The 27122-nt window shown below is 48.1% G+C and overlaps 1 protein-coding gene across 1 annotated transcript; it reads right to left on the bottom strand.

Moving 5' to 3' along the window:
* Positions 1-4893: 4893 nt before the first annotated feature.
* Positions 4894-23793, bottom strand: MPZ (myelin protein zero). The gene is made up of 6 exons (XM_056852974.1): positions 23620-23793; positions 12290-12456; positions 9973-10186; positions 7729-7864; positions 6336-6393; positions 4894-5235 (listed from the first exon to the last, which is right to left on the bottom strand). The coding sequence occupies exons 1-6, from the start codon at positions 23684-23686 to the stop codon at positions 5131-5133; spliced, it is 747 nt and encodes a 248-aa protein (XP_056708952.1). The 5' UTR covers positions 23687-23793; the 3' UTR covers positions 4894-5130.
* Positions 23794-27122: the final 3329 nt, after the last annotated feature.

Genomic DNA, 27122 nt, shown 5'->3' with positions numbered 1-27122 from the left:
CCCTCCTCTGGACACATTCCAGCTTGTCTACATCTTTCTTATAGTGTGGTGCCCAAAACTGAACACAATACCCTAGGTGAGGTCTAACCAGAGCAGAGTAAAGAATTACCATCACTTCATGTCACCTGAACACTATACTTTTGTTGATATAGCCCAAAATCGCACTTGCCTTTTTAGCTACCGTATCACACTGCCGACTCGTGTATGGTCTACTAAGACCCCTAGATCATTTTCGCACATACTGCTGCCAAGACAAGTCTCCCCCATCCTATAATTATGCATTTGATTTTTGCTACGTAAAAGGAGAACTTTACATTTATCTCCGTTGAGATTCATTTTATTGGTTTCAGCCCAGTTTTCCAGCCTGTCAAGATCATCCGGTATCGTGACTCTCCTGTATTTGCTACCCTTCCCAATTTAATATCATCTGCAAATGTATTAAGCATCCCCTCTATTCCTTCATCCAAATCATTTATAAAGATGTTGAACAGCACAGGTCCCAGGACGGGTCACTTTTCTCCAGGCCCGCTGGAAACCCTGTTTACAGCCATTCTCGAAGGATGGATAGTAAAGGGGAAGCCTATATAAACAACAATTTTGTGCGATCTGTATTTTTAAAAAAATTCCCAGCATGCAGATGCTGGCATGGGAGAAAACTGCACTAGACGAATTCCTGCCTGTCGTGTAGCTGTTAAAGGCACAGGAGCCTTGACAAAGAAGAAGCTGGCGATCTCCATGGTAAGCCCTACCATTTTATTCCTAAATGAGTAAGTTTCGAATGAAGGTCTGTGGTAGCTTCCCAAGCAACGGAAGGCTCCATTGGGGCTGATGGCAACTTGGTGTCTCAAACCCAGTCGCCAGTTTTTTTAAACGACCCTGCTCCTGTTCTTTGAATAACAGCCCAGTGTACTTAAATTTAGCAGGTGAAGATTTTCCTGACATGGAGATGAAAGGATGGGAGGTTTGCTCCCTTTTCACGTATTAGACCACCATTCAGGGCGCAGGAGCGGGGCTGGTAAAAAAAAGTTGGCAACTGTGTCTGGAACTTGTCCAGCTCTTGAGAGGGGGAGTGTTTGCTTTTTCCAGATAGCTTGTTTTCGGCTGCTTGCCTTCTAACTTGTGAGCAGGCGGATGCGCTCATGAGCTTAATCGGACACTTCTGGGGGTTGTGATGCTGTCTGGCTGATGCCCATAAATGCATTAATTAGTTTGAGCTAATTGGACATGCCTTGAGCACTGAGGAAGAGCTGGGCTTGCAGAGTTGCTGAGGATTGAGTCAAGTGGTGTTGTCAGATGGGAGGGGGGGAGTGCTAGGCTCCTATCTAGGGTTGCCAGGCTGAGTCTGGCAACTGGCAAGAGGACTGGGGGTGGAGACATGGGGGGGCATATAATTTCAGCTGCCTCCCTATATCACTTCTAGGGGAAACCTGGAAGTGACGTAGGGTAGCTCAAGGAATCACTGGAAACTCTGTGGTAAAATCACACTATCGCTTTGATCCTAAATATTTATGCTAGGTTAGGAGAACTAGCTGCTATTGAGTTATTTTGCTCAGCTCTCAAAATAATCTTATTGTTTTTCTTATTGTTAAGGAGAAAGTCCTCTTTGAAGAACCATAGGGGGCCACCGGCCAAGGCCAGTCTCATTCCCATTTCGATCCCCAATTTGTAGGGTTGCCAACTTCCAGGTGGCACCTGGAGATCTCACTAGGGTTGCCAGGTCCTCTCTAGCCATCAGCTAGGAGTAGGGTTGCCAGGTCCCTCTTCGCTATCAGCGGGAGGCTTTTGGGGCAGAGCTTGAGGAGGGCGGGGTTAGGGAAGGAGAGGGACTTCAATGCCATAGAGTCCAATGGCCAAAGTGGCCATTTTCTCCAGGTGAACTGATCTTTATCAGCTGAAGATCAGTTGTAATAGCAGGAGATCCCAGCTAGTACCTGGAGGTTGGCAACCCTAGCTAGGGGGTAGGGTTGCCAGATCCAGGTTGGGAAACTCCTGGAGATGTGGGGGTGGAGACGGGGGAGGACAGGGGCCTCAGTGGGGTACAGTGGCACAGCTACCCTCTGAAACTGATTTTTCAGATGCAGAAGGATATCTCTTTCCACTTATAGGCCAGAGGTCCCCAACATAGTGCCCATGGGTGCCATAGTGCCCGGCAACACCTTTCCTGGCACCTGCCAAGTGTTTTTAGAAAGTGACTAGGACCAGGTGGAGCTTTTGCTACCCAGGCTTCCAATTGGCCAACGGAGATCTGATTGGCTGCTCAGATTTTTTAAAATGTTGCTTTGGCAGCCGATGCCACCCCAACCCAAGGATCTGCACCGTGTGACTGAAGGCAAGCTGTGGCAGCCAGTTTGTGGTGGCACCCCTCCCCGCTCTATTCCAAAGGCGCCTGTAGGGTCAAAGAGGTGGACATTCCTTCCATTTTGCCCTTCGCCCCTCAGATGCCAGCCTCCGCTTTAAGCATCTATCAGCTGCTTTATTTGTGAACATAAGAACATAAGAAAGGCCATGGTGGATCAGACCAAGGCCCATCGAGTCCAGCAGTCTGTTCACACAGTGGCCAACCAGGTGCCTCTAGGGAGCCCCCCCAAAAAGGAGACCACCTCTGTACAGAAATGTCAGTCTTTTATTATTAACTTTTTAAAATTGTGTCATTTTTTTTTGGTTGTTGCTGCAGTTTTTGAAAGAATGTACACAAAATTGAGAAGAAGCACCAGAAATAAAGGGTGTGCATATGGAGTGGGTGGGAGACCTACCCTACCTATAACTCTTGTGTGTGTATTTTAACTAAAATGCAGTTTAGTCTACCGGGACTACTCGCTGACAACATTATATACTACACAGAAGGTGAGTGTATGTGTGGTGTGCTATATACATTGCTATGGAGACCAACCTCCTTGTTAGATTCTGTTGTGTACCGACACTGTGGAAAAACCCCTACGCGCAGTTGACGGAGGGGGGTTCATAGGCATCGTAAGAAGGGAGCGCATGTACAGTACAGCGGACGCTGTGGGAACGTCCCAGCTCAAGTGGTGTGTGGGTACGGTGTGGCCCATTTGGTGTGGCACTTTGGTGGCCTAGTGGAACGCTTGCCCTCCGCAAAGTTTTCACTTGGCAACCGTCGGGCCCACTGTGCCTTACTATGGAGCTTGTTGTCACTGGCAATGGCGGTTAATCTGAAAACAGAGCAAGACAGGGTCAACTACCACCTCAGGACGTTAGCCATGTGACGTCATGTGCTATTCGGTCACAGGGGAGAAGAGAAGGGGGGGAAGAAAGACTTTCACGAATATATCAGTAGTTAATAATAATAGGAACCCTCCTTTAGACTGAACATCGCACTGTAAGGTATAGCCACTATAGGGAGGGCATGTCCGAGGATGGCTTAACTCCCTTCAAGGTGGTCAGTGAAGAAGACGCAGGACAAGTTGGGACATTTCTGGGGTGGAAGGAAGTCTGGAGAGTGTATGTGTGGACTGGCAAACTCTTCCAAAGCAAGGTGTGGAAACCCACCTGGTAAATGTTTGCTTATCCAAACTCTTTCTGCTTCCCGCAGAGTTCTTCGAATGTTTCCAGCAAGCAGGGACCGCCAAATTTCTTCTACAGTTTCACTCTGGGCAAAGTTTGGAGACAACCAAGAGATGTGCCAAACCCCTCCACCGAGAAATTTCGTGGGTCTTATTGCCGCTCTTCTGGCTTCCCTTGAAAGTTCTCAGATGTTTCGCTTCATCAGGAAACTCCAAATTTGCCCCAAGTGAAATTCTGTATTAAAACAATACCAGTGAAATCCACCCATTTTCACTACCCAAACGGATGGATTTCACCGGTATTGTTTTAATACCATGGCTTTGTTTATTTGCGGGGAATGGGACAAAGGGAGGTTGTGCCTGAGAGTGAAAGTAAAGTGTGTATGAAGTGCCAGCAAAATATTATGGAGTGGGGGGGGGGGAAATCACATTTCATCCATATTCTTTCACTGAGCTTAAGATACTGGCAAACAAATGTTGTTGGCCTGACAGGAAGTGAGAAACCTAGAAGCTACAGAAGGGAATTAAACCATCCTCTTAAATTTCAGGGGGAAAACCCCATATATGTATTTTTGGTCCTTGGATTAAAAAGGAAAAGAAAAATTACACCCGTGCTCGGAAAACACCAAGCGGAAGAGGTTGTCACAGCCGTTCATGCAGGAAAAGGTACCTTTGTACAATTTGGGAGTCTTTTTAATCAGTGTTTTGAGGGCCAGGATGTTGGCAAGGATGCTAGCGGAACGGGACACTTAACTATCTAGCCCTTATGGCATCGTATCAGACCCAGTGGCTGACGGGAGTTCGGCTCCTGCGTCTCAAGGGGAACGGTCGCCCAAAATGGAAGACCTGAACTCTACCTGGAAGGACTAGAGTAAAGTCCTGGGTGTGTTCCCTTCATCTACAACTTTTTTTCTCATTGGGGCCTTGGGACCACACAGGGTTCCTCGATATTCCCACCTGAGATGCTGTGGGCGGCGGGGACGCAAGGCCTCAACGTTGACCTTAGCAAAGCTTGGACAGAGTGGTGTCCCAAGACAGCCCCGGCTGTCCCCTGACATCTCAGGCAGACAAAGAGGCTGCTAATATAGGGAGGTGGCAGGTTGGTTCCTTGCCAGTGATGATCCGGCCTCAATTTGCCTCCTCCTTCTATGAATACACAAAGTCTGGGGGATTATTAATAGAGTTAAGAGCGGAGGCGCCTTGTGCTTTGCATTACGTATAATAAGGTGGAGGTCTCTCTGTCAAAGTTAAGGAAAGAGAGAGGGATGGAGACCAAGCCGGCTCGGGCAGGAATGTACCAAAATCCCTTCAGCCCCTGACTAGATAGGCCAGGCAGAGAGCCAAAGCAAAGAGAAGGGGGATGGATCCCAGGTCCCTCTTCTGAGGAAATGAAGGGCTAGGATATTCCCGTTGTCCCAAATCACTTTTCCGAATCGATTTTGATGATGTTCATGAGGGCGTTTTTGAGGCTGTTCTTGCTGGGGGACTTGACGGCGGGCCTGAGGCCTTCCGCCTCGAGCTGGTCCTTCTTCAGTTCCATCTCGATGGTCATGATGACCTTCTTCTCGCCCGCCTTCTTCTGGGTACCTTTCCTGCCTGCTAACCGCTATTTCCGATCCTTGCGGGAGTCGCCCAGGCCTCCCTTGGATTTCTTCTCGCTGGAGGACTTGGTGAGGCGGCTGTGGTCCAGCATAGCGTACAGGACTGGTGTCTGGCGGGGAGAATAAAGAAGGACCCGGAAGAAGTTGAAGAAGAAGAGCTGGTTTTTATAGGCCGACATTCTCTACCACTTAAGGAAGAATCCAACCGGCTTACAATCCCCTTCCCCTCGCCACAATAGACACCCTGTGGGTAGGGTTGCCAGGTGCCTCCTCTCCTCCGGCGGGAGGCTTTTCTTTGTAATCGCTCGTGTGTCGGCGCACGCACGGCACTTCCTGTTTAGAACGGGAAGGGGCCTTTACCTCTTAGTTTGCGGTAAAGCGGCCCTTTACCACTCAAACTAAGAGGTAAAGACCCCTCGCGAGGAGGCACTTCGGGTTATAAACCAGAAGTGACGCGCACCGTATGCGCACACTCGTGCACGTTTGCCCACCGACCGGGGGTTTGCCCTCCACCAGCGGGCACCTGGCAACCCTACCTGTGAGGTAGGTGGGGCTGAGAGAGCTCGAAGAGAACTGTGACTAGCACACGGTCACCCAGCTGGCTTCATGTGTAGGAGTGGGGAAACCAACCCGGTTTACTAGATTAGCATCTGCTGCTCATGTGGAGGAGTGGGGAATCAAACCCAGTTCTCCAGATCAGGCTCCACCGCTCCAAACCACTGCTCTTCACCACTACTCCATGCTGGCTTTAAGTGTGAATAACAGGCAACAGACGACTGAGCGGAGACTGCAGAGAAGAGGATCTGTATACAAGCATAGTTGGCAATAGCCATAATACCATGCGGCTCTCGTCTTCTGGGTGAGAAGGTGGGCTTACTAGGAAGAACTTGCAGGGTTGCCAACTTTGTTGTATTTATAGGCTGCTTGCATTAGAGTTGCCAGGTCCAGGTTGGGAAATACCTGGAGATTTGGAGGGTGGATCCTGAGGAGGGTGGGGTTTGAGTGGGGAAGGGACTTCAATGCCATAGATTCCACCTTCCAAAGCGGCTCTTTTCTCCAGGTGAACGAACCTCTATCTCCTGGATATCATTTTTAATCCCAGGAGATCTCCAGCTACCACCTGGAGGTTGTTGGCAACCCCACCTTGCATTCCTGCTGTTTTTCCTCGCCCAGATTTTCTGGCGCCGTGCCAGGTCTGACTCTCACTTACCTGGCGACCTCGTTTCGATGAATCCTTGCCAAGCCTCAGCCTGCCTTTCTCCATAGCGCTGAAATGAAATGAAAACAAAAGCCGGTCACTCCCCAGATGCAATCTTGACTGCTTGAAAGAAGACAGCTTACAGGGTAGGTTTCTGAGTGGCTCCTGGCATTTGGAGGCGAACGTCACATGTTCCTGTGCAAAGACCCTTGGGAACTGAAGCAGGAAGGAGTTTAAGAGTTTCTAAATTAAGAATCACTGGTGCTTTTAGAAAGCAAGAGGGCATAGGGGCTATTTATTTATTTAACAAGTCACTGGTCTCCAACATGGTACTCCTGGCCCCACCAAGTATTTGTACAAAGTGGATGGGACAGGTGGGGCTTTTGCCCAGCAAGGCTTCCGATTGGCAATTGAAGATCTGATTGCCAGGTTTTTGGAAAGCTGCCCGGCAGCTGACACCATAGCACAAGGACGGACAGTAAGCAGTGTGTATGTGAGAAAATATTTTTAAACACTATGGTCATTTGAAAAGGCTTCCTGTTAAACAGAGCTTCTGCCTAAAATGTTGAAGAAGAAGAAGAAAAGTTGGTTTTTATATGCCAACTTGCTCTGCCACTCAAGGGAGAATCAAACCGGCCGACAATCACCTTCCCTTCCCCTCCCCACAACAGACACCCTGTGAGGTAGGTGGGGCTGAGAGTGCGTGAGTAGCCCAAGGTCAGCCAGCTGGCTTCATGTGGAGGAGTGGGGAATCAAACCTGGTTCTCCAGATCAGACTCCACCACTCCAAAACACCGCTCTTAACCACTACACCATGCTGGTGTAGTTATTGAGAGTTATGTATGACCTCATTCCCTGACATTTTGTGGATATTTCTGCCTCTCATGGCAGCCTTTTTTGTAGTTGTCCGTCTCCTGTGACATTTGATTACGCATGCCATTTCTGACCATCAGAGGTCGCCTCGCTCTCCCCTGTGTGTCTGCACATTTTGCCCACGTTTTCAAATTTGTGGTGAACAGGTCCTTGAAAACGGGGGCAGAAACGAGTGGGGAGAGCAAGACGACCTCTGATGGTTGGAAACGGCATGCATAATCGACACAAAGACCCAAAGTCATTGGACGGGTGATGGCGAGGGAAACAGCCATGCAGGGACTGTGGCTTGGTGGTAGAGCCTCTGCTTGGAATGCAGAAGATCCCAGGTTCAATCCCCGGCATTTCCAGTTAAAGGGACTAGGCAAGTAGTAGGCGATGTGAAAGACCTCTGCCTGAGACCCTGGAGAGCCGCTGCTGGTCTGAGTAGACAATACTGACTTCGATGGACCCAGGGTCTGATTCAGTATAAGGCAGCTTCACGTGTTCAAAAGGCCTAACACCTTCGGCCAGTCCACCGAGCCTCGTGCTTTACCTGAGTCTCCTTTGCAAAGTCGCTTGTCTTCTCAGCCAGCAGTATCTGATGAGATAGGCAATGACCAACACGACGAGGACGATAACCAGAACACCTCCAATGACGGCTCCCAAAACCACGCCATACCTGACAGGCACTGAAGAAAAGGAGGTCTCTGTTAAGAATTGCACGCTAGGAATTCTCTCACCGCGGCGTCCCTTTTCCACGCGCTCAACTTACTCCTGGGTTCCCCCACCCATTGCTGATACAGGCACAACGTGAAACCTTTCCCTTTCAGCCTCCTGATAATTTTCTCCTTCCTGCATGCCGGCATCAGGCAGGATACTTATCTGCAAAACTGAGCTTGCTGTTCTTGCTGAGCAGATTAGAACAGTTTCAGAGCCTTACGCCGCTGCCTTAATTGCACATCGTCAATCAGTTCTGAACGGCCCCACTGGAGCGTGGCCAGGATAATCACCTAAAATTATTTCCCTCGCAGGGGATGGGCTGTAACACAGTGGTAGTGCGTCTGCGTGGCATACAGAACATCCCGAGGTTCAGTCTCTAGCATCTCCAGTTAAAAGGATCAGGTAGTAGGTGATGTGAAAAAAGACGTCTGCCCGAGACCCTGGAGAGCTCCTGCCAGTCAGAGCAGACTAGACTGACCTGGATAAACCAAGGGTATGGCTCAGTAGAAGGCAGTTTCATGTGTGTTCACATGCTTTGCATGCAGAACGTCCCAGGTTCAACCCTCAGCATCTTCAGTTAAAAGGATGATGTGAAAGGCCTGCAGCTGAGACTTCAGATAGCGGCTGCCAGTCAGAGTAGACAATACTACTCTGTAGCCCTAACTATGTTGTATTTCCATGAGAAACACTCTTGTATTCTGCCTTCTCTATAAGGTTTAGGACTGTATAAATTCAGAGAAAATGGTTATATCCATCACATATGTGTTCAGGCCTTCCTTTTTACTCAGGTGAATCTGAAGCTGGGGTTGACTTTGCAGTGTGGTCCTGAATGCACAAAGGTTGTGAGACAAGATTTAAACCTTAAAAAGGTAAAGGTAAAGGTCCCCTGTGCAAGCACCAGGTCATTCCTGACCCATGGGGTGACGTCACATCCTGACATTTACTAGGCAGACTTTGTTTTTATGGGGTGGTTTGCCGTTGTCTTCCCCAGTCATCTTCCCTTTACCCCCAGCAAGCTGGGTCCTCATTTTACCGACCTCGGAAGGATGGAAAGCTGAGTCAACCTTGAGCCGGCTGCCTGAAACCAACTCCCGTCAGGATCGAACTCAGGTCGTGAGCAGAGCTTGGACTGCAGTACTGCAGCTTTACCACTCTGCGCCACGGGGCTCCTGGATTTAAACCTTGCAGGTTAGCTAAACAGGATGAGATATCCAGATCCGTAGACACTACGTTGGACTTAGTATGCTGCAAGTTTACTGTTGTCTGCCTTACAAAATTTTCAAAAGAATAAAGTGTCTTGTCTGCAGCTGGTCCTGTCATTTTCTGTACATAAAGATTGGGCTCTGCATCTCAGAAATATGGTCTTTCAAATCATTAATAATCTTATGAACATAAGAACATAAGAAAAGCCATGTTGGATCAGACCAAGACCCATCAAGTCCAGAAGTCTGTTCACACAGTGGCCAACCAGGTGCCTCCACAAACAAGACAACTGCCGCAGCACCATCCTGTCTGTGTTCCACAGCCCCTAATATATTCGGCATGCTTCTCTGATCATGGCTAGCATCCATGTATCCATTAATAGCCCTTTCCTCCATGAACATGTCCAATCCCTTCTTAAAGCCTTCCAAGTTGGCAGCCATCACCACATCCTGAGGCAGGGAGTTCCCCAATTTAACTATGTGTTGTGTGAAGAAATGCTTCCTTTTATCAGTTTTGAATCTCTCACCCCCCAGCTTCAGCAGATGACCCCGCATTCTATAGTAGTATGAGAGAGGGAGAAAAGCTTCCCCCTGTCCGCTCTCTCCCTACCATGCATAATTTTATAGACCTCTATCATGTCTCCCCTTAGCCGCCTTTTTCCCAAGTTAAACAGCCCTAAGAGTTTTAACTGCTCATAGGGCAGTTGCACTAGTCCCCTTATCATTTTGGTTGCTCATTTCTGCACCTTCTCAAGCTCTGCATCCCATCAGTTTCTTCACGGATCCTACAACCAATAGTTTCAAACCCTTTTCAGTTCACTTATCCACATTTTCATATGGAGTGGTGGAAACACGTCTCGGCCATGTCACATTACCATTTTCAAAGACGTAGAGCATGACCTGAGACGACTTCCCCACGATGTCGGGCGGGTTCTTGACGTCACAGGTGTAAGTTCCATTGTCTGTGTAGTCCAAGTTGTAGATGACAATAGAACCATCTTTCCAACCAGGGTCTCCGATCCATGAGATGCGATCCTTGAAAGTCCCAATGTCATCTATGTATGGCTGGCCTTTTGCATAATGAAATATCTGTGGAGGGGGTGAGAGAGAAAGGAATCAAAGGGAACAGATGTGAACAACTCATTAGCAAAGATCCCGCAGAGCTGATCAATCTAGAGCAGGGGTGTCAAACCCATTTGTTACAAGGGCTGGATGTGACGTAAACGTCACTTGGTCAGGTCAGGCCTTGCCTCGCTGGCCCAGATCAAGATTAAGAAATGTTATAGAATATGTTAAAATTACTAATTATGATTGCATGTGTTAAGAATTCTAATCTAATTTACTAACACAAACATATTGTTTAAGAAATGCTACAGAATAAGTCAAATGAGCTAAGAAATATAAAGACGGGACAGAATAAGCGAACAATTTATTTATGGTTGACAATTAAGAACATAAGAAAGGCCCTGCTGGATCAGCCCAAGGCCCATCAAGTCCAGCAGTCTGTTCACACAGCGGCCAACCAGGTGCCTCTAGGAAGCCCCCAAACAAGGCGACTGCAGCAGCATTTATCCTGCATGTGTTCCACCGCACCCAAAATAATAGGCATGCTCCTCTGATACTAGAGAGAATAGCTATGCAGCACGACTAGTATCCATTCTAACTAACAGCCATGAATACCCCTCTCCTCCATGAATATGTCCACTCCCCTCTTAAAGCCCTCCAAGCTGGCAGCCATCACCACATCCTGGGGCAGGGAGTTCCACAATTTAACTATGTATGCGTTGTGTGAAAAAATACTTCCTTTTATCTGTTTTGAATCTCTCACCCTCCAGCTTTAGCAGATAACCCTGTGTTCTAGTATTATGGGAGAGGGAGAAAAACTTCTCCCTGTCCATTCTCTCCAAACTATGCATAATTTTATAGACCTCTATCATGTCTCCCCTCAGCCGCCTTCTTTCCAAGCTAAACAGCCCTAAGCGTCTTAACCGCTCCCCATAGGACAGTTGCTGCAGTCCCCTAATCATTTTGGTTGCTCTTTTCTGCACCTTCTCAAGCTCTGTAATATCCTTTTTTAGGTGTGGTGACCAGAACTGTACAAGCGCAGTATGGGTTAAAATAAGCGGTCACCTGTACCTGCCAATTGTATATGTCTTTACAATCCTTGTTTGATGATTCATTGGACTGTTCATAACAAATGTCGGCTCTATAAGACAGACTCTTACCACGCTAAGTGGATTCTTTGATATGTATGGTGAAATTGACCTATTGTGAATACTGTGATGGATGCACATGTTTATATATTGTATGAGAAAAATGCATAAGATTGCCAACTATATAAGGAGCTTACTGGATTTATTACTAACTTTAAATTGTCATATGCTTTAGCCATTGAAGCTACCTATTTTTGTACTAGTTTTGAAGGTAGCTCGAGTTTATTTTTGTTGTAACCTCCAGGTACTAGCTGGAGATCTCCTGCTATTATAACTGATCTCCAGCCGATAGAGATCAGTTCCCCTGGAGAAAATGGCTGCTTTGGCAATCGGACTCTATGGCAATGAAGTCCCTCCCCAAACCCCAATCTCCTCAGGCTCCACCCCAAAAACCTCCTGCTGGTTTCAAAGAAGGACTTGGCAACCCTACTTTAAGCCCATCTTGCAAGTCTACCTGCTTTTGTATGCAGCCGGAAAGGGAGACCTTGTGGAAAACACTGATAAGCAACTCTGAGCTTTTGGGATGGGGGAGTGCAGATAAGATAAACAACTGCCCCAACCCACACATGGGGCCTGGAGATCTCCCAGAATTACAATTGATCTCCAGGCAACAGAGATCAGATCTTCTGGAGAAAACAGCTGCTTTAGAGGGTGGACTTGATAGCACTGTATCTAGCTAAGCCCACCCCCCCTCCAGTCTCCAGAGGCTCTACCCTAAAATCTCCAAGACTTTCCCGCTGGTGGCGAAGAGGGATGTAGCAACCCTACATGCACCTTTAGGATATACTCATACCTGTTCATGTGCAATATGGTTATTATTTACTCACAAAAATCCCATTGGCAGGCAAGGTGTGCTGGAGGCAGTTTTATTCATTGCAAAGCCCTCTGAATGGTACAGATCTTTTCTGTGGCTTCCACACAGACACTGGTTCCACCCCTCTAAGAATATCCCCCTTGGAGAGAGAGGAAAGCCTCTTACTGAAATGCTGTCTCTGCTATGCTCCGACTGAAAGTGCCAAGTGATCGAAATGTCATCGGAGATCCATTCCCTCGACCAAAAGGTGCAGGAAAGCGTGACTTTGGAGCCCACCCTGCCGTGGACCTCCCGGTCCGTGTAAACGTGAATGGCTAAGGTCGGAGTTAGCACTGCAAAAGGGAGAGAGAGGGAGAAAGAGAGAGAAAAGGTCATTTCAGCGCTTCATGGACTCAGTAGCCCAAAGTTGCAAGCCTGGGCTAACGTCTTCAGCTAAAAGCCCATGGCTGTGTTCATTACGTGCCGCACGACTGTCCTATGGAATGTACTGCCAAAAGATTTCTTTTATTTTGCTTTTCCTTTATTTATAGTCCAGCTGTCTCACTAAGACTCCAGGCATTTTACAGGATACAAATCAGTGCGCGCAGATGGCATAGGACAACCAGTGAGCAACGCAATAGGACCAGGATGACAGAATTAGAGAACAATGTGAACAAAAAAACCCCAAAACTATCTAAGGCAGATATACTATAAACAACACAGAAAGAAGAAGAGTTGGCTTTTAGATGCCGACTTTCTCTACCTCTTAAGGGAGACTCAAACCGGCTTACAATCACCTTCCCTTCCCCTCCCCACCACAGGCACCCTGGGAGGTAGGTGGAGCTGCGAGAGCTCTAAGAGAGCGGTGACCAGCCCAAGGTCACCCAGCTGGCTTCGTGTGGAGGAGTGGGGAAACAAATCCAGTTCACCGGATTAGCATCTGCCGCTCATATGGAGGAGTAGGGAATCCAACCTGGTTCTCCAGATCAGACTCCACCGCTCCAAACCACTGCTCTTAACCATTACACCATGCTGGCTCTCCAGTGAATTATAAGGTCAAGGCAATGCAGTGAAAGCAGGTGGATTACAATTCTATTCCATTATACGATGCCTTTGTGGGCTGTTCCATTCTACTACAGTTCTAACCTTTAAAAAAAAATGCCTTCTTGAACATCACTGTCTTGCCCATGCCATCTGCTAGTTCAGAGTCTTAAATTAGACACGTTTGCAGTTGGCCCAGGCAAGCTTGATCTTCTTGGCCTTTTATGCATGGCTGTTTTCTTCACGGTCACCCCTCCGACGACCAGAACCAACGGGTTGAAATTAAATCAAAAGAGTTTCCGCCTAGACATTAGGAAGAATTTTCTAACCGTTAGAGCGGTTCCTCAATGGAACAGGCTTCCTCGGGAGGCGGTGAACTCTCCTTCCCTGGAGGTTTTTAAACAGAGGCTAGATGGCCATCTGTCAGCAAGGCTGATTCTATGACCTTAGGCAGTTCATGAGAGGGAGGGCATCTTGGCCATCTTCTGGGCATGGAGTAGGGGGTCACTGGGGGTGTTTAGGGAGAGGTAGTTGTGAATTTCCTGCATTGTGCAGGGGGTTGGACTAGATGACCCTGGTGGTCTTTTCCAACTCTATGATTCTACGACTTTGGGTCTTTGTCTTGATTATTTATGCCGTTTCCGACCGTCAGAGGTCATCTCGCACATCCCGCCTTTCCCCATGTTTCGTCCACGTTTTCAAATTAAAGCTAAAACAGGTCCTGGGAAACGCAGGGGGAGAGCGAGGTGACCTCTGACAGTCTGAAACGGCAGGCGTAAACAAAACAAAGACCCGAGTTGTTGGAGGGGTGACCGCGGGGGAAACAGCCATGCATAAAAGACCAAGTCAAATCTTGGCTGCTAAGCAGGGTCCGCCCTGGTTAGTACTTGAATGGGAGACCGCCAAGGAAGTCCAGGGTCGCGACGCAGAGGCAGACAATGGCACACGACCTCTGCTCGTCCCTTGCCTTGAAAACCCTACGGGGTCGCCAGAAGTCGGCTGCGGCTTGACGGCACCTTCTGCCATCGCCATGGATGAAGAGGGCGCCTCTCAATGGCTTTGTTTTTTCATCTGAAGTGATTATACCTCTGCATGCCAATCTGTTCCTGGATCGTGTACCTCCATGTTCAAAGGCAGTGTACCTCTCAATAGTTGTTGAGGGGTCAACAATAGGGGGAGACCCTAGGAATGCCAGTTCCCTCTTCGCCACCTGCGGGAGGTTTTTGGGGCGGAGCCTAAGGAGGGTGGGGTTTGAGGAGGGGAGGGCCGTCATTGCCATAGAGTCCAATGGCCAAAGAGGCCATTTTCTCCAGGTGAAATGATCTCTATCGGTTGGAGATCAGTTGTAATAGCAGAAGATCATCAGCTAATACCTGGAGGTTGACAACCCTAGGAGACCCCCCCCCAGTTCATGCGGGGGGGCTTTCTGCACACAGGCCTTTGGCCACTGTGGGAAACAGGATCCTAGCCTAGATGGTTCTTAAATCTCATCCAGCAGGGCTCTTCCGATGCGCTTACATACGCTAAGTAAAGGTTCACTCATTTGTAATCTGATAGTCAGTTCACTTAAACATATCTGCATTATTTGCTCTTTCGGATTTTCCAGATCTGTTTTCAAATTCCTATCTGAAAGAGCGCTCAGTCAGTTATCCGTCAGATGTAGATCTGGTGAACTGTCTAAGGAGGCGGCGTCGCTGAATGGTAGCAGTGTGAATCCAATTAGCACTGGTACGATAGAAATATAACCAATTACTATTTGAAAGACACCAACGGACATAAAGCGGCAATAAAAGCCAAGGAATTGGCACCGCCGGTGAAAACACAAATTAAAATGTAAATTAACTTGTCCTCTCAAGTAAAATTGATGGCCTTGTTTCTAATATAAAGCCATCTCCACTATTCTCTCTTTTGTTACATCTTCAGGTAACATGCCAGGGCTGGAACTACCTCATAAATAAATAAATTTTCCTTTAAGGATGCAAAAAAGTCCCACTGGAGACCCAATGGGGTGTAGTGGTTAGAGTATCATACTGGGATATGAGAGACCATAGTTTGAATTCCCAGTTTGGCACGTAGCCACGTAGCTTACTAGGTGACCTTGGGCCAGTCATTCTCTCTCAGCCTAGCCTACCTTGCAGGGATGTTTTTTTGGGGAGAAAATAGAGGAGAAAATGATTTTGGGAGCCCCTTCAGGTCTCAATTAGAAAGGAAAGGAAAGGAAAGGAAAGGAAAGGAAAGGAAAGGAAGGAAGGAAGGAAGGAAGGAAGGAAGGAAGGAAGGAAGGAAGGCAGGCAGGCAGGCAGGCAGGCAAATGTTTGCCCAGCAAAGCCTCCTGTTTCCAACAGCAATCAGCCAACGGTCTCTGGACTCACAAGCAGGGCATGTTACTTGTCATCACTATCTGGAATTCAGAGGTAGACTGCCTCCGTACAGGGAGCTCTCCAGGGGACACAGGAGAAATGGAATGCTTGGAAAAGGGCGGAGTGAGGATTGCCAACCTCCAGGTGGGCCCTGAAGATCGCCCTGAAATACAGCTGATCTCCAGATGGACTCTATATGTCATTGTACCCCACTGAGGTCCCTCCCCTCCCCAAACCCACCTTTCCCAGGCTGCACCCGTGAATTCTCCAGGAATTTCCCAACCCACAGTTGGCAGCCCTGTGTCAAGTCCCGGGATCAACCTAAGTGTTTAGTACTAGCCTGAAAATGGAGGCTGTGCAGACTGACACTGGAGTAACGGCATCAGGGTCCCATAGCACAAAGTGGAGGTGTACAAATCCCCATTGTTCTAAGGGAAGAGCATGCAAGGTCTCGGCTCTTGAGAATGGCTCACTGTCCCCGGCTGTGTAAGACTCTGTTGTACTCCTCCGCTCCCTCCTCCATCCATTTGGAATCTGGGAGGCTCCTTCGGCAGAAGCTCACTGCCCTCTCCACCAACACCCCTCAAATGTCTGCAGAACATTGCTGAGTTTCCCAGAACCTTTGGCGTCAAAGGGAAGCATTGTGCGCTGCACAATCCTCGCCTTTTGTTCCGCCTTCGAGTGCAAATTCCACCGCGTGGACAGTTTCCCTGAGCTGGGAGATTTTACTCTTGCTCTTTTCCTACTCAGCATGCCTAGGGGTGGAAGTCATCTTCTGCTGGTAGGGTTGCCAGGTCCCTCTTCGTCACTGGCGGGAGGTTTTTGGGGCAGAACCTGAGGAGGGTGGGGTTTGGGGAGGGGAGGGACTTCAATGCCATAGAGTCCAATTGCCAAAGCAGCCATTTTCTCCAGATGGACTGATCTCTATTGGCTGGATCGGTTGTAATAGCGGGAGATCTCTGGAGGTTGGCAACCCTATCTCTGTAGTCCGAAGATGAGCTGGAATCCAGGGAGATCTCCAGGCCCCACCTGGAGGCTGGTAACTGCAGGCAGCCCTCTCTGAATGTCTCACAGCAGGCAAAGCAGCGGAACCTGTTGTTTCTTTTTCTAGGCTTTACTAGATCAACCTTCTGGTTGTGGGATCTCATTTTGTACTAGCAAAGGAAGTTTCTCACTAGTGGCAAGCCAGGTGCCTCCAGGAAGTCCACAAGTAGGCCACAGAGGGGAAAGCATTCCCTTGTGGTTAGTTGCCTGCAACTGGGAGTTAAAAATACGCTGCCCCTATCCATGGAGGTTCCATTGAGCTGTCACGGCTAACAGACATCGAGCTCTGTCTTCCAAGAACCACCTAATCCTTCCTAAGGGCTCGTCTTAATCCAGCATTCTGTTTCTGTCCGTAGCCAGGCAGATGCTTTCAAGAGGCCCACAAGCCGTCACAGAGGCCCACGAGTTGCCGTGAAGGAGACAGAGGAGGGCCCCCCCACAGCTCAGTGGTAGAGCATCTGCTTGGCACACAGAAGGTCCCAGGTTCAATCTTTGGCATCTCCAATTTAAAGGATCAGGCCGTAGGTGGCGTGAAAGACCTCAACCTGAGACCCTGGAGAGCTGCTGCCAATCTAGGGATGCCAGCCTCCAGGTGGGATCTGGGGGTCATCTCCAGTCTACAGAGATCAGTTTCCCCTGGAGAAAATGGATAGGCAGACTCTATGGCATAGTACTCCACTGAGGTCCCTGTCCTCTGCAGCTTCCTCCCCAAAATCTCCAGGAATTTTCCAACCTGGATCTGGCAACCCTATCCCCCCCCCATCTCCTGCTGGTGGCCAGGGGGGACCTGGCAACCCTACTTAGAGGGGAGACAGGAGAAAAACGTGGTCAATAGCTAGCTAGAGGTCCTATTTTCCCAGAGTTTTTTGAAAGCCCCATGAAGCTGCCTTATACTGAATCAGACCCTCGGTCCATCAAAGTCAGTATTATCTGCTCAGACCGGCAGCTGCTCTCCAGGGTCTCAGGCAGAGGTCTTTCACATCACCTTCTTGCCTAGTCCCTTTAACTGGAGATGCTGGAGATTGAACCTGGGACCTTCTGCACGCCAAGCAGACGCTCTACCACTGAGCCATAGCCCCTCCCTATCTGAGATCATCATTGTATCATGTGGCAGTGAGTTCCATACATTAATCACGCACTGTGGGAAGACGTGGATCCTTTTGTCAATCCTGAAACTACTGGCAATTAAGGTTTTGTTTGTTTGTAAAAAACCTGACAATGAAATGTAGCAGTTCTGCTTTCCGGTACATAAATGAGCTCTTAAAGTCAAGCTGGAGATGTCTGGCTGTGAACTTTCTGAATATTTCATCGGGTATGGTACATATAATGTACAAATATTGACAAATGGGCCCCAAAAAAGCATAAATTCGGCCGAGTTTAATAATGCAGTAGATATAATTTCTGGTGCGAACCTGTCTAGATTGTCAGGGCACTTTGTAAGAGGTTTGCGTTTATGACGCATGATAAATTTTGTCATAAAACCAACCCATAAAAATGCCTAATTCTACATCTGGGATGTATATTTTGAGACATGATGTACATTTCCAGAAAGGTGCCTTGATCACATATTCCAGATGTGATCATTTGGATGCTGGTCGCTTTTAGTAGAGTTTGAGCTTGCCCTTCTTCCAAGTTGGGTGGTATACATGGATCTTTCCTTTTCCGTTCTGTCCTCACAACAACCCTGTGAAGTAGTTGCAGCTAAGGGAGAGAGAGTGCGACTGGCCCAGGGTCAACCAGTGACATTCAGGTAAGGTTGCCAACCTCCAGGTGCTACCTGGAGTTCTCCCGCTATTACAATTCATCTCCAGACAACCAAGATCAGAGAAAATGGCTGCTTTGGAGGGTGGACTCTATGTAGGGTTGCCAACTGCCAGGTAGTAGCAGGAGATCTCCTACTAATTCAACTGATCTCCAGCCGATAGAGATCAGATCACCGGGAGAAAAATGGCAGCTTCGGCAATTGGACTCTATGGCATTGAAATCCCTCCCCTCCCCAAACCCCGCCCACCTCAGGCTCCACCCCCAAAAATCTCCTGCCGGTGGCGAAGAGGGACCTGGCAACCCTAACTCTATGGCATCTTACCCTGCTGAGGTTCCTCCCCAAACCCTGTCCCACCCAGGCTCCATCCCCGAAATCTTCGGGCATTTCCCAACCCAGAGCTAGCAACCCTGCCTTCAGGACAGAGGAGTGGGGAGGTGAATCTGAGTCTCCTCGGTCCTAGTCAGATGCTCTAACTAGGGTTGCCAGGGCCTTCTTCGCCACTGGCAGAGGTTTTTGGGGCGGAGCCTGAGGAGGGCAGAGTCTAGGAGGGGAGGGACTTCAATGCCATAGAGTCCAATTGCCAAAGAGGCCATTTTCTCCAGGGGAGCTGATCTCTTATCGGCTGGAGATCGGTTGTAATAGCAGGAGATCTCCTGCTACTAGCTGGAGGTTATGCAGAAGAGCAGCACGTAGGCTCAGGAATATAAATCTAAACACCTAAAAATGAAGCTTAACTACCACTCTAATGAAACAGTGAGAAAATATATAAACAAATAACAAACACACAGCCGAACAATGTGCAAAAACTCTGTATGAACTCAAGCATGTAGGCAAAATAATCCCCGGTACAAAAATAAGAATGATGCTCATTCAAAGCGGCAAGCAGCCAAGCTGTGAGCGAAGAGTCTTAATGAGCCAGAATACATATGGGGGAAGAAGAGGAAGAAGAAGAAGAGTTGGTTTTTATATGCCGACTTTCTCTACCACTTAAGGAAGAATCAAACCGGCTTACAATCACCTTACCTTCCCCTTACCTTCTCTCTCAGGTGGGGCTGAGAGAGCTCTAAGAGAACTGTGACTAGCCCAAGGTCACCAGCTGGCTTCGCGTGTAGGAGTGGGGAAACAAATCCAGTTCACCAGATTAGCCTCCACTGCTCATGTGGAGGAGTGGGGGAATCAAACCCGGTTCTCCAGATTAGAGTCCACCGCTCCAAACCACCGCTCTTAACCACTACACCATGCTGGCTGTGCATAAACTGTCAATCTGAGCTGTTCACAGGATAATAAAAACACCTTTTCCTAACAACCTGGCATGCCTTTCATTGTCTTATATTAAATCCCTGCCCCCACCAAAAACCTCAGACGATATTCAAGAGTAACACAAATATATTTTTCTTTGTTCTAATGCACTTCACAGCTGAGATGGAAGCAATTTACTACCTTTGAAATGGTAAAAGGGTGCTTTTTACTGTCATTACTGGGATAATTTTCTTCTCTGTATCCCCCCTCACTCATCTTTTATGGTCACATTCAGTTCTTTGTGTGTGCGCGCATTTATTAATACTCCATGTTCCAGTTATGCTTTTCTCACTCTCTATTCCTGAACCATTCAATAAACATAATGCACTGAAAATATCAGAGCTTCATAGCGCAATACTTTTGGCGGAGGAAATCATTAGTGCCTTTGCATCTTTAGAAGCCATGACACCAGTCCTCACCTCATATCTATTTGCATGCAAAGCAACCAATTTGTCTCAAACTAAAGAAAGGGGTGATGCTTGAAAGGCCTGGAAGCAAAGGTTCAAGGATCCCCGTGGGCACCGAAGGTCAGAACCCATGGATCTGTTCTGCTCCAGGGGCACCTTTCTCAGGCACAAGGTGCCTTCCCTTATGCCACGAGTTCTTCCGCCAGTGGAAGGGCTTGTTGTGCCGATGGAAGTCTTCCAGTGCTGGGAGAACAGATTTGTGGGATCCAAATTCTCGAGGTGAACAAACATGCATACTTTTACCATTTGGGAAGCATAAGGACAGAAGAAAAGCCATGCTGGATCAGACCAAGGCCCATCAATTCCAGCAGTCTGTTCACATAGTGGCCAACCAGGTGCCTCTAGGAAGCCCCCAAACAAGGCGACTGCAGCAGCATTGTCCTGCCTGTGTTCCACAGCACTGCATATAATAGGCAAGCTCCTCTGACATCGGAGGGAATAGGTATGCATCATGACTAGTATCTATTTTGACTAGTAGCCATGGATAGCCCTCTCCTCTGTGAACCTGTCCACTCATAAGAACATAAGAAAAGCCCTGCTGGATCAGACCAAGGCCCTTCAATTCCAGCAGTCTGTTCACATAGTGGCCAACCAGGTGCCTCCGGGAAGCCCACAAACAAGACTACTGCAGCAGCATTATCCTGCCTGTGTTCCACAGCACCTCATATAATAAGCCTGCTCCTCTGATCCCGGAGAGAATAGGTATGCATCTTGACTAGAATCCATTTTGACTAGAAGCTATGAATAGCCCTCTCCTCCATGAACATGTCCACTCCCCTCTTAAAGCCTTCCAAGTTGGCAGCCATCACCACATCCTGGGGCAGGGAGTTCCACAATTGAACTATTTAATATCATTAAATATTTTTAGTTTTCAAATCATACATTTGAGGCTAAAGCTCCATGCAATTTGGAACTCTGGCTGATGTCGGATTTCTGGGGTCTCAGACAGACAAAGATCGTTCCTGACAGCGGCTACCTGGCAACTGGAGTTGTGAGGAATTGAACTTGGGACCTGTCGCATGCCAAGAGTGCTCTCTACCGCTGAGCCACTGCCCCTTCCTCTTTACCACCAAGTGTAATTCCTTTCCCCAATGCCAGACTATCTACAGATCAGCCCCTCCCTTGGCCCAGATGGACAGTATAATCCCAAGAGGAATTTCCTGGGAGGGAGGCTCACTGAATAGATCTGAATAGGATTCAGAGATAACCTGATAGGGTAGCTCTCTGAGGCCATTTAAGCATGGGAGGTTTGCCTTGGATTTGCTGCTCTCGAGATGCACATTTTCCCCATCTCAAAACTCTGCAAGGGGGCTTATTGTTGAGTTTTGAGAATTTGGATGGGGAAAATGTGCATCTAGAGAGCAGCAAATCCAAGGCAAAACCTCCCATGCTTAAATGGCCTGAGTCTCACCATATGGCACAAATGGGGGACAAACACATTATATCGTGTCATGCTGCTCAGGTACTTCTTGACACACCTGATAGAGTGTGAAAATCCTGCCACATGATACGGTCGTGTGGTCCTGAATTTGACGGCTTTAAAAAAGAGGATTAGGTTTGTAGAAGGTGGGTCTGTGGACAGCAATGAAACACGAGAGCTAAACGGATCCTGAATCTACAAAACCTCAGAATACCAGATAGTGCGAACAAACCACTGCACAAATAATATTAGTAAAAATGGATTCATGAAATGTACGGGGAAACAGGACAGTTGCTGCCTGCCAGCAACGATAACTAATAGTGAAACCTCCACATTCAGGAGCAGTATACCTCTGAATACAAGGGGCAAACAAAGATCAGAATCTTCACCTCCGAGCTGTGAGTATTTACATGATTGGCCTGATGGAAACCAAATTTTGAAACAGCCGGACCTTGGATCTGATTCAGCCCTGTGATGAGATGCTTATGAAAGCCAGTGTGGTACTGGTTAAAAAATCAGATTAGAAACTGGGAGACCTGGGTTCGAATCCCCACTCTGGCACGGATCTTGATGGGTAGCCTTGGGCCAGTCATACTCTGTCTTAGCCTAACCTACTTCATAGAATTATTGTGGGGATAAAGTAGGGAAGGGAAAGCCATGTATGCCTCCCTAATCTCCTTGGAGGAAGGTTGAGACAAAAACACAGGAGACAGATAGATCCCCTTAAGACTTGACTCAGACTTCAGGCACAAAAGAGCTGGGATTCAAACAGAGCTCTGCCAAACTGTCCAATAAATGATGTACTGGATTCCTTAAAAAAAAAAAACCCTGGACACTAAAAAGTTGAGGAGAAATCTACTAATGGCTATGAGTCATGATAGATAAATGGAACCTTCATGTTCGAGGGCAGTATACCTCTAGGTGTCAGATATAAAATCAACAAGGGGTGCTGTCTTCATTCCCTGCCTGTGGGGCTCCCCAGAGACATCCGGCTGGCCACTGTTGCAAACATGATGCTGGACCCTTGGAGAGAAAATGTGACATCATTTTTTTTCTTTTTGCAATCAAGCTGCAGGCCAATTTATGGCCATCCTGTAGGGTTTTCAAGGCAAGAGATGAGAAAGAGGTGGTTTGCCATTGCCTGCCCCTGCCTAGCGATCCTAGGACTTCTTTGGTGGTCTCCCAGTCCCATCCAAGTCCCAACCAGGGCCAACCCTGCTTGGTTTCCTTTTTTAAAAAAATATTTTTATTGGTTTCTAAAATTATCAACCCTGCTTGGTTTCCAAGGTCTGACAAGCTCAGGCTAGCCTGGGCTACCCAGGTTAGGGCAGCTCCCTGTAAACTGCTCTAAGAATTACCAGAAAGTTCATGCAGGAGGAGAAACCTATTCAGGGCTATTGCATAGGATGCTGAGGGACAGGAGGTCTGTCAACTCTGTCCCCTTCTTAGTAAGCTTTCGGCTAGCTAGCCCCCTTGTTGGAAACAGAATACTGGGTTAGGTGGAACTCTGGGGCTGTTCTGATGTTCATGCTGGCTCTCCGTTGTCTCCCAGAGAGCCAGCGTGGTGTAGTGGTTAAGAGCGGTGGTTTGGAGCAGTGGACTCTGATCTGGGGGACCGGGTTTGATTCCCCAGCCCTCCACATGAGCGGCGGACGCTAATCTGGTGAACCGGGTTGGTTGCCCCACTCCTCCACATGAAGCCAACTGGGTGACCTTGGGCTAGTCTATTAAGATCTAGTCTATTAAGCTCTTCTATTAAGAGCTCTCTCAGCCCCACCCTACCTCACAGGGTGTCTGTCTGTTGTGGGGAGGGGAAGGGAAGGTGATTGTAAGCTGGTTTGAGTCTCCCTTGGCTGGTTGGCCACTGTGTGAACAGACTGCTGGACTTGATGGGCCTTGGTCTGATCCAGCAGGGCCTTTCTTATGTTCTTATGTTCCCTTAAGTGGTAGAGAAAGTTGGCATATAAAAACCAACCCTTCTGTTGTGGTTCTGCCTGAGGTGGGGAGGGGAAAGGAAGGCGATTGTAAACTGATTTGATCCTTAAGAGGTTAGAAAGTCAGCATATAAAAACCAACTCTTCTTCTTCTTCCCACTTCCCACCACCATGAGAAGCACTTACCCATCGCGGAGACAAGGACTGCAAGCAGAACGATGCTCTCCTGCCCCAAGCTGCCTTGGGACCCCATGGTTGTGGGCTACTGTACAGTTCCTAGCCACATGGAGGGACAGAACTGGCAGCGGAGACGGCCGGCTCCTTTCTCGAGGATGCCCTGGAGGGTGGCACCCTTGGTTTAAGAACACGGCCAGCCCGGGCGGGATGCCGGCTCTGCAGAAACCCCGAGCCAATGGGAACTTGGCATTCGGTTTCGTGGGGGGACCCTCTGGAGCCCAGAAGGAGGAGGGGAAAAAGCAGAGAGGGACAAAAGTGAAAAGGGGGTATTTATGATCACGCCTCGGGGAAAAGGTGGTAAACACGCTCCGGCGGCATCGCCGGGTAAACAGCGGCCTTTGTTCTGGCACATTCCCGGCTGGTTGCATGGGCGGTGTCACGGCCTCCAGAAGGAATGCAAACTGGCCTGAGGGAGATGGAGCATCGCAGAACGCGAGGGGCTGTCCAAACGGGCATCATCTAGGTCTCCCATATGTCTGGGGATAGGAAGAGAGGCCCACGAGGCCCTTCGGTCCAATTCCATGCGTCAAGCTAGGGGGCTGCGTGGCCCAGCATGCGCTTGGCGCTCAGAGGATTCCTAGGCTGGAATCCCTGGATCACCGATCCAAAGGGTCTCGGGTGGCAGGAAGGGCTTTCCTCAGCCTGAGACCCTTTGAGCCTAGGGTTGCCAACCTCCAGGTACTGGCAATTCAAAATAAAAGCACCAGCAAAATTACACACATAGGTAACAATAATGCAATTGCTTTTGAAAAATATATATTCATTCAACTCTGATAATGATTCACACAAACAAATTGAGCAAACAACACAGTAGTAGTTTACAAATGGTCTACTAATGACCCAGTATGGAGACGCAAGGCGTTAAGAAATAAATAAAGACAAGACAAGAGACGCTCAGAGGTTGTTTGCATTGCCTGCTTCTGTGTCATAACCATGGACTTCCCTGGTGGTCTCCCATCCAAATACTTACCAGGGCCAACCCTGCTTAACTTCTGAGATCTGATGAGATTGGAATAGCCTGGGCCATCCAGGAATGCGCGAACTAGGAAGGTTTTTAAAGCCCCCCCCCCCCATTGGTCATTGACATAGTGAGATGCCAATACAGGTAGAGTATCCGTTCTCTGAACATCCCATATCTGGACTGATCTGAAAATCGGACCCTTTGAGCCGGCATGCAGGCAGATCCGGGCTGCCTGCTTTCAATGTTTCCTCTCGCCTAAAAAAAATAAAATACAGTGTACACATTGTAGGAGGAGAATGAAAGCCTGCCATTGAACACACATTAGCTGCCTAATACTGAATCAGACCTTTGGTCCATCAAAGTCAGTATTGTCTACTCAGACCAGCAGCAGCTCTCCAGGGTCTCAGGCAGGGGTCTTTCACATCACCTTCTTGCCTAGTCCCTTTAACTGGAGATGCCGGGGATTGAACCTGGGACCTTCTGCATGCCAAGCAGATGCTCTACCACTGAGCCACAGCCCCTCCCCTTATTGTTTGTTGTTACTCTCGTTTAACAGCTGATTCAGGCATGCTGGTGAGATAGTTACACCTTTGCTTTCTGATGGTTCAATGTACACAAAATTATTTAAAATATTGTTTAAAATTACATTCGGGCTATGTGTATAAAGTGTATATAAAACATAAAAGAATTTGGGTCCCATCCCCAAGATATCTCATTATGTATATGCAAAAATTCCAAAATATTCCAATATAGGGAAAGATCTGAAATACGGACCACTTCTGGCCCCAAGCAGTCAGGATACGGGATACTCAACCTGTATAATACCACATCAGTAAGTCAGTTACCAATGCAAAGTGGCGGAGGGGAATCGCTGCTAGGGGGAGAATGTGGGGAAGCGTGACATGGGGAAGCCTAGGGTTGCCAACCTCCAGGTGGTGGCTGGAGATCTTCCGCTATTACAACTGATCTGTAGTTGATAGAGATCAGTTCCCCTGGAGAAAATGGCTGCTTTGGCCATTGGACTCTATGGCATCAAAGTCCCTCCCTCCCCAAACCCCGCCCTCCTCAGACTCCACCCCCAAAAAATCTCCAGGTATTTCCCAACCTGGAGCTGGCAACGCTAGGGAAGCCCCATTGCCCACTTCCACAGGAACGTGACATCATGTATTGTTATTGTTGCCAACCTCCTGGTAGTAGCTGGAGATCTGCTATTACAACTGATCTCCAGCCGATAGAGATCAGTTCCCCTGGAGAAAATGGTCTCTTTGGCAATTGGACTCTATGGCGTTGAAGTCCCTCCACCCAAACCCCACTCTTTTCAGGCTCCGCCCCAAAAACCTCCCATCGGTGGCGAAGAGGGACCTGGCAACCCTATGTATTGTATGGTTTTAGATGTTGTTACCCGCCCTGAGCAGGCTGCGCTCGGGGAGGAAGAGTTAGAAGTATGAAAAATAAAGAAATAAATAAAATTTAAAAGTCTTTGAATCTGCTGCTAAAGGATTGTTTACCATAGGATTTTCCAATCCAGTTGTGAATGATTACTATGATGTGTGTGTGTGTGTGTGTGTGTGAAGTGCCGTCAAATTGCAGCGGACTTATGGGGAACCCTTATGGGGTTTTCAAGACAAGATACTAACAGAGGTGATTTGCCAGTGGTTTGCTCTTCCTCTGCACAGCAAGGGCAGAGGTGGTTTGCCCTTCCTCTGCACAGCAACCCTAGTATTCCTTGGTGGTCTCAAGGGTTGCCAACCTCCTGGTACTAGCTGGAGATCTCCTGCTATTACAACTGATCTCCAGCTGATAGAGATCAGTCCCCCTGGAGAAAATGACCGCTTTGGCCATTTATGGCATTGAAGTCCCTCTCCTCCCCATCTTCCCCCTCCACAGGCTCTGCCCCAAAAACCTCCCGCTGGTTGTGAAGAGGGACCTGGCAACCCTAGCGGTCTCCCATCCAAATACTAACCAGGGCTGACCTTGCTTAGCTTCCGGGATCGGGCTATACCATGCTGCCTGATTTCTATGACAGGGAAATATTTTTATGCACAAATTGTCCCTGGTCATGCACAAGAATTTTTCCTTTGGGAAGGGAATGCTCCTTCATCAACCCAGAGGCCATCTTAGCCGGCAACCCAATCTGGACCTGTTTCATTGGCTCGCTCCCCTTCCACCCCTTCGATCCTTGTCGAACAGATATAAACTGTCAAAGTGGGGAAGGGAAAAAAAGTTGAATATATTAACAATGAAAAGAAAATTTCATTTTAGGCAACTCTGGATCACTTAATGTGCTCTTTTCTTTTTTTTTTTGCTCGGCAGATAATAAATGCACACTGGAACTAGTGGGAGTAGGAAACAAAACATCTATCCTGCTCCGGTGGTGGAAAATCTGCTGCAGCGTTAAGAAGTGTTAAACTATTATGTGAAGGTAACTTGCAGGGAAACAATCAGACTGCATTCGGTTCAGGGGATACAGGGAAATGTTTGGTTGCAATTA

This window comes from Euleptes europaea, chromosome 7 (genome assembly GCF_029931775.1).
Source record: "Euleptes europaea isolate rEulEur1 chromosome 7, rEulEur1.hap1, whole genome shotgun sequence".
In the NCBI taxonomy this organism is placed as follows: domain Eukaryota; kingdom Metazoa; phylum Chordata; class Lepidosauria; order Squamata; family Sphaerodactylidae; genus Euleptes; species Euleptes europaea.
The sequence above is the reverse complement of the archived record's forward strand: the minus strand, read 5'-3'. Positions and strand labels throughout refer to the sequence as shown.

What these genes read in the sequence shown, in the direction of transcription:
- MPZ (XM_056852974.1), bottom strand. Translation starts at nt 23,686, where the DNA reads ATGGGGTCCCAAGGCAGCTTGGGGCAGGAGAGCATCGTTCTGCTTGCA. An exon ending in ATAGCAGAGACAGCATTTCA is followed by an intron (nt 10,187 to 12,289) that starts GTAAGAGGCTTT and finishes CCCCCTCCACAG; the next exon opens with ATATTTCATTATGCAAAAGG. An exon ending in ACTTTGCAAAGGAGACTCAG is followed by an intron (nt 6,394 to 7,728) that starts GTAAAGCACGAG and finishes ATTTCATTTCAG; the next exon opens with CGCTATGGAGAAAGGCAGGC.